At 47.4% G+C, this 15,648-nt stretch overlaps 1 protein-coding gene across 1 annotated transcript in view; it reads left to right on the top strand.

Annotated features, from left to right (window-relative positions):
- The window catches only part of BDNF (brain derived neurotrophic factor), a 78,562-nt gene that overhangs the window by 17,805 nt on the left and 45,109 nt on the right, over positions 1 to 15,648 (top strand). Inside the window, exon 2 of the mRNA XM_029059317.2 lies at positions 2,544 to 3,208. Within this exon, the coding sequence (XP_028915150.1) occupies positions 3,206 to 3,208 (3 nt within the window). The 5' untranslated portion in view covers positions 2,544 to 3,205. The remainder of the gene's footprint in view (positions 1 to 2,543; positions 3,209 to 15,648) is intronic.

Raw genomic sequence — 15,648 nt, 5'->3', positions numbered from 1 at the left:
GTAGGTACAGTGCCTCCTAACTGCTTTTTTGAAGTGAAATGACCTGCAACCTGAATAAATTAAGATCTGGATTTATCTAGCTGGGAGAAGAGGGGATGGATGAAGAAATGTGTGCTAAAAGCAGAACGTGACACTGATAACATACAAAGAGAACTGAGGGGAGAGATCGTGGCCTACACACCTTGCTCATAGGGCTTCCTTCATTCAGCTGTGGTTGCCGATGAGGCACAGTGCTATAAAAGATAACACAATGATCAAAATGATTTCCCACAATAATAGTTTCAGTCCATGTATACTACCGTGAGTTGCTCTGCCCAGCAAGCAAAACTATCTATCTTTGAAAGTTATTGGGAATAGCCTGGAGACAAACAAACAAACAAAACTTTTAAAAGAATCTGCTGGAGGAAGCAATATGCTATGTGGTAAATGATACCTAGCAGCCTCAGGTATTAGCTTGATCCCGGAGCCATCTGTAGATTTGAGGACTGCTCTGAATCTGGAAGGTGAAAGAAAACCTTGAAAAATGAAATAGGTATGGTCGGCCTCAGCAGAAAACCATGTGTGCCCGGGGCCTAAAAGGAGAGGAAGGTGCCAGCTGTACCAGTCTTAGGGCAGCATCTGCTGGCTAATCCATAGATCGACATAAGTGGCAGTTATGGAAGAGCCTGTGCTGTCCCTTGAGGCACAGACACCTGTCACCTCCATGACCATGAAAGGTGACTGGGGCAGGACAGACCAAGTTCCTCAGAATAAGATGTGAACTTCTGCGCAATTGCTGAGAAGGCGCTAACATTTCTAGCCCACCTTCCAGAGATGTTTGATGGGCAAACCCTCGGGGTTTGAGGAGAAGGAATATGGAAAACCCCTCTCTAGGCAATTCCAGAAAGGGAATTGTCCCCACTGCCAGCAATACTCATTTGAAAAACGGAAGTGGGCAGTGACTGGATCCACAAAACAGACTTAGATTGAAGCCGTTTACGCAGAATGAGTTTAGATGGTTTGGGATCTGAAGAAAAAAACACACCCTAATACTTTCTGGGAGAGGAAGCTGTTCCTGGATGTTAATGTAGCCTATTGTTTTCCATCTTTTTTTTCTATCATATAACTGATGCACAGCACTGATTCCCAGGAAAAGCAACGTGGCATATGAATATAGCCAAATAATGAAGCTTTTGGAATTGACCAGACGGTCTTCGACGTTCCCCAGAACTTTCATCAGCGTCTTTCTGGATTTCTGTCTTGCTACGATTTTAGCAACGCCAAGTGGCTATTTCTCTTATAGAAGTCCTGGATTGAAAGGGAAATTTTGAGATGGAATACTGAACTGACGGATCTTAAGCAGTCCAGGAGATCTTCTTCGGTCGTCCCCGACCCCCACCCCCCACCCCCACGCCTCACACCGGGCCCTGAAGATCACCATCACAACCACGCCTCCGTTCGTCCTCCTTGAGGCTAATGCGTATGGGGACCTGGGGAGACCACAGCTCACCGTGCAGAGGAAGAGCAGCAATGGAAAGGGATACTAGCTTGCAGAGCGAGGCGGGCCAAATCCCCACCCCTTGACCCTTTCCGAACCTTTGCTCGGAAGTCATTCTCGAGGAACCTGGGCCCGCTCCTGCCTCGATTATCCGTCGCTCCCAGATTTCCCCGGGGAAGGGGCTCATCTTTTCCCATCGAAGCATCCCAATCCCACCCACGTGATCTCCCAACTTTTCTGCCTCTTGCTCCCTCGACCGTAGCGCTTGCACGAGCCCCGGCGCTCCCCTGCGAAGGGCCAGGAGCAACCTCAGCCTGCTCTCCCCCTCCCTTCCATCCTGTCCACCCTTGTCCACCCTGTCCACCCCGTCCCCCTCCTCTCCCTCCTAGGGCCCTTCCCACCCCCGCTGCTGGAGGACGAGGGGACCGAGGTGGACGGCTGGACCTTCCCCCGGCCCCGGAAGGGCTGAATGGAGGAGGGGAAGGGAATGGGGTGACCTGCTGTCCAGCCCCAGGCGGCTGATGGGCTCTAACCCGGTGGTCAGGCACATTTGCCAGGCGACATCCCCCAGCCGGAGGACGCGGGGGGAAAACTTCCATCAAGTTGGCCGCCGAGAGACTCACGCAGACTCCCTCCCGCAAGGCGTGGGTCATCGATGGGTCAGTCAAGTCATCGATCCCCCACCCAGCATGAGGGAGTCCGGAGGCCCCCTAAGCGACCCAGCCCGGCCACCTCGGCCCTCCCCAGAGGCGATTGGCTCGACTGCGGACCTCCCTAGCCCGAGACCGGATCCCTTCCCCGCATCGCCCCCCGCCCCTCTCCGGACCCCTCCCCTCCCAAACCCCCTCCTCCCCTTCCCCATTCACCCATCACGATCACCGCAGGACGTTCGGCTTTGGAGAACCTTAGTCATAACACCGGGGGTCGAGCGAGGAAGGGGCGGGGGGAGAAGTTTTCGAAGAAGTTTCCTCTGGAATGAGTTGCCAAGAGACAGAGTGACTGGTCATAAAAACGGCAGAGACCCTCCCTCCCTCCTCCCACCCCGATCTTTTTTTTTTTTTTAAAGCTGGAGCCTCCCGGTCGATATGCAACAGGTCCCCAACCTGAGAGCAACAACGTGACTCGAAGCAAGCCGAAGGGGTCCTTACCTGGTAAGGGGAAAACCTCCCCGAGGCAGCGCTGCCAACCCCGGCCCCGGGCATCGGCCGAACCGTGGTGGCACATCAAAAGAGGACCAACCGGAGTTCGTGGGGTGGCTTGCCCCGAGACGGCTCCAACTCGCCCAAACAACTTCCATCCCGCCGCCTATTTATGGGAGGTGGGTGATCCAGGACGAGCAGCCCCGCTTTATAAGCAGGCTAGGTGGGCAAACGCGGGGAATCTCTCTCGCCCATTAGGATCACGTAAGAACTCAAAGGGGAGCGTGTCTCTGAGCTAAGGCGTGTGCGTAAACCTATAGGGTTTGGGGGTTTTTTTGTTTTTTTTTTTTTAAAAAAAAAAACGCCGCCAGTTGCTTTGTCTTCTGTACTCATCAAGGTGGTTGAGAGTTTGTGCTTGCGGATATTGCAAAGGGTTATTAGATTCATAAGTCACACCAAGTGGTGGGCGATCCACTAAGCAGAGCAGAAGTTCTCGCATGATGACTTCAAACAAGACACATTACCTTCCAGCATCTGTTGAGGAGACGGGATTTTAAGACACTTCTGTCTCTAGGACAGCAAAGAGACAATGGTGAGTACCCATAAAGCCTTCCTTGATCACTGTAACATCTTGACATGTCGCTTAACAACAGGATCTACTCTCCAGCTCGTCTTTCCAGCACTCCTCTCGCCAAAGAACGCCAGCCACTCAGGCCGGAGGAATGGGGTTTGAGACGGTGTAACTTTAATTGAAATCGTTTGTGATTTAAGACTGTGCGGTGGGGGACCGCGTGCGAGAAACTTGGAACTGGCGATGGGGCAGGGAATGGGGGGGAAGGAGGGGGGTGGGGGGGGGGGGGAGAACATATTGACCGCCCAAAGCTGATGCTTCTTTTGCAGCTCTTCTGCAAGCGTGAGCATGGGGTATGATTTCTAAGAGGGCAACCAGTTGACAGGGCTTCTGATTCCCCATCAGAAGCAATAGCTCTCCCTGAGCTGGGTCGGGGTTGTGTGTGTGTGTTTTGGGGGGAAGGAGGGGGTTGGACGGAGTGGCTTTTGGGGGAGAGGGAGGGAGGGCAATGTGAGAAGTGATATGGAGGGGGATGAAATGGGGAGTCCCCTTGCTGGGAAGGGGTGGTGGGGGTTTCCCTACTCAACATGTGATCAACGGGAGAGTTTCGGCAAAGCCATCTTCACGTGACAGAGCGTATAGAAGGGAAGGGACCGGCTAAAGCCAATTGAACTCACACTTGATTCTGGTGGAAACTGTAGCCTTTCTCCTCCTGCCGCTCCCCTCGGTTCCTCGGGAGTGCGAGGGCCCCGGGAGTGGGGGGTGGGGGCAGAAAAAAAGGGGGGGGGGAGGGAAGAGGAGCTGAATTCAGAACCCTGGACAGAGACGATGGGTCTGGCCGTGAGGAAGGGGCCCCAGGAATGAGGTCTGCCCACCCCGACCGCCCTTAGAGAGCGCCTTTCCCCAGCCTCGGCTGACCCTGACATCGGGGCTGGAGGAGAGAGTCACACTGGGGAGCGCGGAGCGGGCTCGAAGCCGAGCCCCAGTTGGCAAGTTGAAATCCTAGCGGCGTGGGCTGGAATAGAGTCCTGCGAGCCCCGGGGTGGGTATACTGGCTTAACTTGGGGAAATGCGAGGGTTTAGCTCCAGCATCTAGCCACTGGCTGGCTGTGGTATTAGCCGCGGAGAAGGTAAGCACGGGGCGACACCCCCGGCCACAAACAATCTCTGGCTCAATCCCTCGTTGGTGATGGGTGAGGAGACAGGGGAGAGAGGATTGGGAGGGGGGGAAATGGGGGGCTTGGGGGGAGAGGGAGTCGGGGGTGTTGTTTCCTTCTATTCGTCGAGTTCAGATGATCCCGGGACTGATCGTTGGGCAGAGTGAGTGGGAAAACATGCTTGATCTTTCGGAGGATTTAATGAGTTTTAGTTAAGTTGGAACTGCAGAGAGCTGATTTGAAATGTAAGCCTTTTTTTTTCGCCTCCTCCTCCCTCTTTCTCGCTCCCTGTGTATGTGCAAGATTGATGTGTGTGGATGCGTGCGTATTGTATATGCATGATCGGCAGAGATTACCGCTCCATTTTCCAATACCTAGTCAATCTTATTTTGTGGCATTCAGATCAGAAAGGGGGAGAGGCGGCCACCTAAGTCTTCAACAAACACACACACACATACACACACAAATCAAGATTCATTCTCTCTCTCTCTCTCTCTCTGTGTGTGTGTGTGTGTGTCCGCGATTCGTCCTACGTAGAAATGTAGCTAATAATATTTAGTCTCCGACCTAAAAATAAGCTCAAGGAAGTCAGCAGTTTGGAAGAGCAGGCTCAGAGCCTCACAGGTATCTAGGGTTTGGGGTCTCCTACTCTTCAGATGGGATGGTTCCCGGATTGGACTTTCTCTCCTTCTGTCTCTCTCTCTGTCTCCTTCTCCCTCCTCCCCCCACACCCACACACAATTTCCCCTCCCTCTGTCTCCTCCCCTCCATCTCTCTTTGGCGTCTTTCTCCCCTCTAAGTTCCTAGTACTTGGTCGGGAGGCAAATGGAAGAGGAACTGGGGAGCCCGGCTCGGCTCCTTCCCCTGCCTGCCAGATGTCTCCTCCTGAAGGTCTTCTTTCAGTCCCGGTCCGAGGCGGCCTGGAAGTCGGGAGGCGAAGGGGGTGGGAAGGGGGAGCCCCGGATCCCGCGTGGGCTGGGCTGGAGGAAATCCCCGAGGGCCCTCCATCCGGCAGGCAGAGAGCAGCTGAAACCAGCTGAAGGGGCGAGTGTGGGTGGCAACGGGCGAGGGGGCGACCTGGAGGTGGGTGGGCTTAGGAGGGGCCGGGCCCATCCCGCCTGCAGCCGGAGGGATAGGACTGTCCGGAGCCGGGTCGGGTCGGCCCTCCGGACAACCTCATCGGTCCCCAGCCCTCCTCGGAGCAGGGGGGGATGAGGGATGGAAATTGGGGAGGGGAAGGGGCCGGACGGAGGAGAGATGGGCTCCGACCCAGACCCGCCCCGGAGCTGGGCCGGATCCCGCGGAGGGGGGCATCGACCTCCGGACAGGTCACTAACCACCGCGACAACACGAAGTCCAAGGGCAGTGTTAATAATAATAATAATGTTGGCATTTGTTAAGCGCTTACTATGTGCAGAGCACTGCTCTAAGCGCCGGGGTAGATACAGGGTCATCAGGTTGTCCACGTGAGGCTCACAGTCCCCATCCCCATTTTACAGATGAGGGAACTGAGGCCCAGAGAAGTGAAGTGACTTGCCCACAGTCACACAGCTGACAAGTGGCGGAGACGGAATTCGGACCCATGACCTCTGACTCCCAAGCCCGTGCTCTTTCCACTGAGCCACGCTGCTTCTGTCATCACCATTATCACCATCATCAGAAGCAATTAGTATGATTATCGTTACAATCCTCGAATAGAGTCCTGCGAGCCCCGGGGGTGGGCGTCCTGGCTTAACTTGGGGAAAGGCGAGGGTCTATCTCCAGCAACTAGCCACTGGCTGGCTGTATCGGTATCATCGACACTATTCACCATATTAGGGTCTAGACGACGATTCGTGATAACGGTACAGTTCAGAGTAATGATAATTACTGGTCTTCAGAGGAATGGCGAGGCCGGTGGCCGATGCTAACGCTGCCAAGAGGTAGGACCGGATGACGGAGATAAGAAAGAGAAAAGCCAAGTCAGGCTCCGCGGAGCGAACCCGCAGCCAAGGGAAGCACAAATTGTTCTGAGACCGAGACGTTTTCTCTGTCAGATTTAGGGGAGGAGAGAGGAGAGGAAGGGAGGGGATCTGGAAAGGGGAGAAGGTGGGGGGTTGGAGGGGAGGGAAAGAGGGGAGGAGGAGGAGAGACAGGGGAGAGGGAGGGGGTGGGGGGATTTCTGATCAGTCTGATGCAATTCCAAGCATGCTGCAAAGGAACTCCAAGGCGCCCGCATCTCACCAACCCCATCACCACCCACCCTGCCCAGATGGTGCCGTTTTAAATACGGATCCGCAGGGCTGGACTAACGAGGATCCCGGGGCAGCATTTAAAGGCACCGGGCCCGCTTTCCTCCACCTCCCCCCCCCCTCCCGCCCCCCAGTCTCACGGCAATCCTTGCGGTTTTTCTTTTTTCTCTTCTCCCCCCAAATTCGAATTCACCCAGGAAGAGGAGTAAATATTGTGACATCTCGCGCCGGCGGGATGGATGAGAAAAGATGCAGCTGTCACTCTAAAATTGCCGACTTCCTTCTCCCCGGTGCGTTGCGCGGCGAGCCAACCCCAGCCTCAACCTAATGCCGTTGCTAAGGTTTCAAATGAAGGCATCATTAAGGGAGTATTATCCTTTTAGTGGAGTTGCCAATTTATCTGACAGTTGAACGGAGAAAATTGTAGATCGCGGGTCTGGCAGCTCTCGTGGGGAGGGAAAATTCCTCCCCAACCTGATTCTTGGAACCTCCAGATATTTAATCACTTAAACCTCAAGTGTCATGTCATTCTCTTACACCCACACCCACACACATACACACACACTCACACACACTCTCTCACACACATGCACACAGAGTCACACCCCGTATGCTTCTCCTACTTGTGAGATGAAAGGATTTCGCGGAAAGTCTCGCTGGAAATGAACGTTGCTATAGGAAAAGTGTGCCTCGTACTGACGGTTTGGGGTGGAATTAAACGGATTTCGCCAATAGCAAGACTCAGTGCCAGTGGTTCCGTGGAATCTTGGGGAGAATTGGAATTCGATGATGGATACATTGAAGTGGGGAAGGAGGGAGGATGAAGAGGGGGAGGAGACTTCACTCTTTTTAAACAACGAAAACACGCTTTTACTTCATTCGTTAAACCTCTCCTTAGTCTAGCTCCCCTACTGGAAATTTGTAAGATTGTTTTAAGCCTCCGTTAAAAAAAATTACATATTTCTAGGAGTTTTGCTCTGCCTTGTCTGGTGCTTTAGATGCCTCTTCCATCCGATTGATAAACACTAGGTGATTCGGACCGTCAAGGCACGTATAAAGGAGAAATGAGACGGTGAAAGGGGAACAAGGTTGAAAAACAGAACTTCCAAACTTTCCTTATGTTCTGCATCTTCAGTCTCCTCCTCTATAAACTCTTTCCCTATAGCTGTTAGCCATCGACCAAGATGATTGAATCAAGTATCACCTCCTTTCCTTTTCCCTGCACATCCTGGTGGCTGCAGTGAGGAGTACCGAGGGGATTCAAAAGTGGGTTCTGGAAGGGGGGAGGGGGTGGGGAAGGAGAGAAATTATAATTATGCTATATAATTATATTATTATAATAGTAATGATAATGATGGCATTTTCTAAGCCCTTACTATGTGCCAGGCACTGTACTGAGCGCTGGGGTGGAGACAAGCAAATCAAGTTTGAGCACAGTTCCTGTCCCAGGTGAAGCTCATTGTCTCAATCCCCATTTTACAGATGAGGTAACTGAGGCACAGAGAAGTGAAGCGACTTGCCCAAGATCACACAGCAGACAAGTGGCAGAGCCAGGATTAGAACTCATGATCTTCTGACTCCTAGGCCGGTGCTCTATCCACTACGCCATGCTGCTTCTCAAAAGCAAAAGTTTCTCAATTGCCAATGGACACTATACTAGTGATCTAATTCAACCCCAAATGGGGGAAACCTCATTGTGGTTTTGAAGGGGGCTTTTATGAGGAAGATTCGGTCTCCAGCCGCTCCCTTTCCCTCCTTCTCACATTTAGTTGCTTCCATTCCGTCAGTTACAATGATTTTTTTAAATGAACACATCTCTTTTCAGATACGTTCCTCCTGAAGGCCAATAAAGATCTTTGCTTTTATTTAGAACAAATGGTTCCACGACTTAAATGATTCTAATGAATATGAACTGATACGATCTTACTAAAAACTCAACTCTTTCCAAAACTAAATTTGTTTCAGTTAGCAATCAGCCTGCCAAGAAATATCTATTTTTATCCCCCTTTCTTTAACTTTATGGATAATTCAATGCTGCTGCCTATTTTCATTTTACAATTACTACCTCCAGCATCTGTGGAGTGACGACTCTCCAAATGTCTTCTGAGGTAGTGGGAGGAGGCGTCACGTGGGTGGGAGTCCAGAGTGCTGTTCAGTGGAGCCTTCTCCTCTGTCCCCTCTCAACCCCCTCTTCGAGCAGCTCTCCGTCGCCTTGTCTAAACACTGTTTCTTTTCTATTCAACTATAATTTTTTTAAATGGTATTTGTTAAACATTCATTATGTGCCAGGCACTGTACTAAATGCTGGGGTACATTCAAGCTACTCAGGTTGGACACAGTCTATGTTCCACATGGGGCTCACAGTCTTAATCGCCATTTTACTGAAGAAGTAACTGAGGCACAGAGAAGTTAATGACTTGTCCAAGTTCACACAGCAGACAAGTGGCAGTTGGGATTAGAGCCTAGGCCTGTGCTTTATCCATTAGGTTACACTGGAGTATGTATTTCTTACCCTAAAGTGAAACTTTGGTCACTGAACTAAACCATTTCTTTAAGGGGAAGGTAAAGAGTGGGCTGGTTAATGCCTAGTTTAAATGCTCTTAATTGCCCTTTATTGCAAATCAACAACTAGAAGGCAGACATTTCCCTCTACCTTCTCATGTGTGAAATTATTTGGGGAAGAGGACAAAGTATCCTCTATATATCCTCAAAGTATATATACACACACACATTCGTATATATGTGTATACATATATGTGTATATAATTTGGATACTTATATACATATATATATATAAGACTAAGGAATAAGTTAGAATCATATTTGTATTTGTAGAGAGCATTTTTAAAATGCTTATTATGTGCTAAGTGTTGTACTAAGCACTAGGGTGGATACATGATAAGCAGGCTGAACTCAATCTCTGTCCCATATGTGGCTCACAATCCTGGATGTAATCCTTACTTTACAGATGAGGAACCTGAGGACTGAAGCACAGATAAATTAAGTGACTTGCTTGAGGTCGCACAGCAGGAAGGTGGCAGAGCTGGAATTAGCAGTCCTCTGACTCACTGGCCAGTGTTCTTTCCTCTAGGCCTCACTTCTTCCCGAGTAGAGAGGATCCAGATTCCACTGGGTTATTTTGGCATTTGAATCTTGGTCCAGGGCCCCAAACTGATTCAATACCATGAGAGTTGGGTTTTTTATTTCTCGAAATTACTGATCTCTGGATCTGAAATATTGACAAAATAGAAACTTGCTTCCATTCTCTGAAGGAGGCTCATAATATGGAAAATTTAACCTAATTTTTTTCTTTGGACACCCATTTGGAAATGGTAAAAATGAGTGGAACAGAGCACCTTGTGAGTTGCAGGGTCAAATGTGTATAGACATTTAATAAGAGTTGTTGAGTCATATGTTTTCTGCCTTCAAACCTCTTCACTAGTTGGTTACTGTATAAGAAAGACGTGTTCCCTGAAAAGAGGTACAACTCCTCAAACAGATTGGATGAGACACTGAAGAGGTGAATCTGTTGTGTGCTAAGGTGTAATGACTTGGAAGCCCAATTGGAAACTTTCCAGTTTGTTTGGACCTGGGAGATACACTCTCAAAATTAAATGTCTTATTTCTTTTGTTGGGCAGAACTTCTAATTACGCAGGTTGCTCCCTTTTCAAACCAAAGCTATTACATCTTGAAATTCCCTAGGTTTCATGAATAATGCATTAAACAGGCATGATAATAGATAATTAGATGGGCCCACTAGGAGAAACATGAAAGGGGGCTGTTAGTCCAAGGATTGCAGAAGGTGTGTGGGCATTTTGACATCCAGGAAATGCTATAGATCTGTCCTTAACTAACTCAGCCTGGTGGAGATAATTAAGAAAAAAACGTGGGTGTAGAAAAGCCTGTAAGCCATTCGCTGGGATTGGTTAGATTATTGCAGCAGTTCAAAAGCAATTGGCACAAACACCCACATCGGACACGAATGCCCTTTGATGAGGCAGTTATTGACTTTTATAAAGATGCCATATTTAAAATAACTCCTGAAGCTTTGGGGATGACAGACTTCTTTCCTGAATTCTATAATTAAGACAAATGTCAAAATATAGGGGAAGTGTTCCGAAACCTTTAAAGGTTAGTTTCTTAGCATGAACAGCTTAACGGCAAATGACCCTTGAACTCTCCACTTCAGCATGAGTCTTGGGAAGCATGTCACGTGCTAGAGACATGTGTGGTGGGGTGGGGTGCCTGAGCCTGAAAAACAACTGGGGTTGCTTTCCACGTCTCTTGTCTCCTTGGATCTGCATGTGTGGGAAAAAGGGGAAAATCAAGCACAATGCCAAACTCGTGAAATTGACAGGCAGGACCACCTAAGGTCAACTCAGGAATGCTTATTGCCCTTGGGGAGGGCAGAAAAGTTAACTGGGTTTGGGGCACGGATTTGGGACAATTTCACCAAAGGAAGAACCAAAGAATATATTTGGAAATTCTTCAATTTTAAAGATTCTGGACATTCTCTCTGCTTTCATTTCTCCCCTTGCTTTCCCTTCGCCCTCAGCCCAACACTAGGACTATGTTCTTATGGTTTTAAAATTAGGTGGAGCCGCCTCAGTGGAGGTGGGGGTAAGAGGGACATGAAGGACATGAAATAGGAGGTAGGTTAATCAGAAGAATGGACAAGCTAGCACAGGGCTGATGAGATAAGGAATTGGGTGGCTGAGAGGGTAAAGTGAAAGAGACTCTGACTAATCCAGAGGAGGAGAAGACTCTTGTGATGAATGGTTTGCCCATAGATATTCTACTCCCTGAGCCTCATTCACTGGGGTCACCCCAGACCAGAGCCTGCTGGGTCTAACTTCCTTGGACTGTATCCTTTTTTAGTGGAAAAGTCTCCAAATAGAAGGACAAAGTCAGACTCTGTATCTTCTCAGATTCAATTTCTCAACCGTTTTCTAGATCTTTTCTTCTTCCAATTCTCTTTGGAGATTGGGGTTGGAATTTTCCTGCTTAACTCCAATGTAGGCCACAGTGAATTGGCTCTTGATTAGGAACTGATGGTCATTTGATCAGCAGTTATCTCATGCTATTTACTTCTCCTCCTTCTGCTTCCTTTAGCTGCTGGACCAAGGGTCATTTCTCTGGTCATGAGCATCTCCCCTAGAGGATGATGGGAGGATTTCATTTATCTACGATACCCTAATTCTAATTTCTATGAATAATCAGAAATTAACTGTACACTCAGTTCTCCTCAAATGTCGGGGTCACACCCTTGACAAACCCCACATTAAGGAACAATTATGTTTCGGCACATACACCTTGGCCGACTCCAAGCACAAGTACACAGCCATTTCCTCCAATATCCAGTTTACATGTGCACTGTTGAAAGATTGACCCTTAGCAGCATTCTATTAAAATACACAGTGAAAACACAATCAGAAACTAAGTCCATTTATCATACCAAATGAAATATTCTTTTCTACCTCCTGCTACACACCAAATCATGACCAGTGACATCTTCTAACTCAGAGCAAAACTTTTGTAGACTCAGGTTTTTTCCTCCAACTTTATGAAGGAGAGTCCGAAAATCGCCCAAGTCTACTAACTGGGACCCAATGAAGAGAGCTGTGGAATATGGGAGTGATGGAGTCTGACAACTTTTAATGATCCACACTCCTGGGTGTCACTTCCTGTTCCAGCCCCTGGCACAGTCACGTTAGCAAAGCCACTTGACAGGGAGCAATAGAGCCAGGATCAAGGAAAGGGCTGTCGTCATTCCAGGAAATGGCTCCAGGGAGGCTGTTGTGCCAGCTGCTGCATCTGTGGAACAGCTGTCGAGGGAACTGATTAACAGCACAGCTCCCTGCTTTCTCCTTCCTTACCTGTTGTGTAAACATGGGATCTCCCCCTGGCTCATTCTTCCAAGAGTCTCCTTCAGCTGGCCAGCTGCTTTGCAGGCATCTGGGAAGCAGAGTTACCTAGTGGAAAGAGCAAGGGCCTGGGAATCAGAGATTCTAACATCTAATCCCAGCTCTGCCACTTGTCCACTGTGTGGCCTTGGGCAAATCACTTTTTCTGTGCCTCAGTTTCCTCATCTATAAAATAGGGAATAAACCCCATTCCCTCCTAATTAGACTGTGAGCCCTAGGTGGGACAGGGACTGTGTCCAACCCAATCATCTTGTATCCACCCCACCATTTAGAACAGAGCTTGATAAATATTAAACATTTAACAAGCACCATAATAATTATTATAGTTATATCCTACCAAGGATATGGCCCACACAGAGCTCAGCCTGAGTCAGCCCCAACACTTCTTATTATCAAAGCCCTCCCCAAGTTACCAATACTTTGTTATCTCTCTCCAGTCCTCTTCTTCGGGGCAAAAGGGGAGGAAGATGTGGAGACAATTCCAAAGCAACATTCTTCATGCTCCTTCTTCACGTGAACCTCTCTTCAGAACTCATAATTTACTAACTAAAGTGGAGTTGATCTTAATTATCTAAGGATGTGTAGCATAGACAAGTTAGAGATTTGTTGTTCTGAGAGAACAAAAGGCTGTAGTTGCTGAAGTTGCATGGAGTTCTCAACCAAAGCTTTCTCTTTTCCTGCTATCTTGAACTTACGGTTCTATTTATTGCTATTGTCTGCCTGTCTCCCCTGATTAGACTGTAAGCCCGTCAAAGGGCAGGGACTGTCTCTATCTGTTACCAATTTGTACATTCCAAGCGCTTAGTACAGTGTTCTGCACATAGTAAGTGCTCAATAAATACTCCTGAATGAATGAATGAACTTATGGAAATAATATATGATGTGTAACTCTTTTCTCTGTTGACTTAGGGAGGGTCTAATATATGTTGACTTCTGAGAGTTATTGAGTAACAGCTGTTATAAAGTGTTTAGATTAGGGTTTAGTGGGTTTGAAAGCAGCTTCATTAGTTTGTCATTTCAAATAGTTATTGATTTAAATAGTGCAGATTCTGAAAAAGAAAGCGCATTTCCTAACCCAGAGTAGAGTACGGATCTTGAAGCGAACATATTGTTTACTGATATGGAACACAGGGATTTGGAAAAGTACAACTCTAGCCATGATTACAGGCTTTTGCACTAGTGGGGTTGGGGATTTTCTTTGTCAACTCAATGCTTATTGTCCTTGCTTATACAATAATTCTCCATCCACAGCCTTCACTTCCCTTGAATTACCAGTTTCTTTCTAAACTGGCTGCCCAGTGAATCTTGGGTAGAAAGCAAAAATTCATTTCCACCAGGGTGTGCAGATTGCAAGAGTAGTTATTCCCCCAATTCAGACCTCCACTCAGCAACTGAGGTCACCTGATATTTGGGTAATCCGGAAGAGCATCCTGGGAGGGAGCACAGCCAGCCCCTCAATTTCACCCCAGATTCTATAGTTTACACACACACACCATCCAAACAATACCTATAAACAGTATTTATCCAAGAGAATAATTTATGTCCATCAGGTGTCAAGCATTGTTTTCCTAGTTGGACTTTATGATGTACCTGAGAACCCTTGCCCCAACAATTGCAGTGATGAACACAATGAACACACAAACATAACTGTCTCTGAGATGTTTGGTTTTTCTAAAAGTTCTGATTCCAGTATTGCTGAGTAGCAGCTTTGAGCTGGAGGGTCATTTTGGTTTGCAAAGAAGTACCTCAAATTCCACAGAAGGTGCATGAGATGCATGAGGTGGGCACTGAGAGATGGAAGTGGGATATTATGGGTGGTAATAATAATAATAATAGTGGTATTTGTTAAGCACTTAGTATTTAAGTGCTTGTACTAAGCACTGGAGTGGGTACGAGCAAATCGGGTTGGGCATAGTCCGGGTCCTCTTGAGGCTGGCAGGTTTAACCCTCATTTTACACATGGGGTAACTGAGGCCCAGAGAAGTGAAGTGACTTGCCCAAGGCCACATAGAAGACAGGTCATGGAGCTGGGAGTAGAGCTCATGACCTTATGACTCCCAGCCCCATGCTATGTTCACTAAGCTACATTGTTTCTCACAATTATGGTATTTATTAAGTACTTACTATGTGCCAGGCACTGTACTAAGCACTAGGGTGGAAACAAGCAAATTAGTTTGGACACATTCCCTGTCTCTTGTAGGGCTCACAGTCTCAATCCCCATTTTACAGATGAGGTAACTGAGGCACAGAGAAGGGAAGTGACTTGCCCAAAGCCACACAGCAGACAAGTGGCAGAACCGGGATTAGAACTCATGACCTTCTGACTCTCAGGCCCGTACTCCAACCACTACGCCATGCTGCTTCTCATGGCTTCTCATGCGTCCCATGGTAGGTGATAGCTTCTTGTAAAGCTGACTCAGATACCATCCTGGGCTATATATATATGGCAATAAATCTATCTATATTTAAGGTAGGTATTCATATTTAAGCAAATTGTTATCCAATCTCAGAAAATAACCTGGTCTTTGATACTGAGCTACTTGTCAGTACAAATTTCAGTGTTTCTCTAGCAATCAAATGTTATGGGTTAATAATAATTAAGATTGTATCCTTAAAACTCTAGTAGATAAATTGTCACATCTGCTTCATATTTTGTTTATCTTGACTTAAATAAACCCTTTTAACATCTCACTTTGTTTAATGAGTGAAACAGTAACTTGCAATTAATGAAGTGCTAACATTATGTGAATTAGATATTCTTAAATTCCTAAAAGGACTAAGAAATCACCACAGACACCAAATTACCTCATAAACTTCTAAAATACCCAAGAAACTTTAGAAAGATTATTAAAAAAACAAATGAAATAGAAACTGCAAATGTTGATTTGCTCTTACTGCTCACATTGGGGTGTCCTACTTTTTGGATTAAGATTCTCATTTAAATAGGGTTTAATGGTGAAACACTAGATCTTTATGGTCATTTCTACAGTAATATTTTTGTCACCAAAGTAAACAAAAAATATATTGCCCATTTCATTCTATGGTGGTCAACAAGTCTGAAAACAGGTTCCTAAAAAGAATTTTATCCATTCAAATCCTTTTATGTTAAAAAAAAACCCATGATAATGTTTAAGAATTAAGATTCTCT

The sequence above is a fragment of the Ornithorhynchus anatinus genome, chromosome 3, assembly GCF_004115215.2.
Source record: "Ornithorhynchus anatinus isolate Pmale09 chromosome 3, mOrnAna1.pri.v4, whole genome shotgun sequence".
Taxonomy (NCBI): domain Eukaryota; kingdom Metazoa; phylum Chordata; class Mammalia; order Monotremata; family Ornithorhynchidae; genus Ornithorhynchus; species Ornithorhynchus anatinus.
Note: the sequence above shows the minus strand (reverse complement) of the source record. Positions and strands in the feature narration are given on the sequence as shown.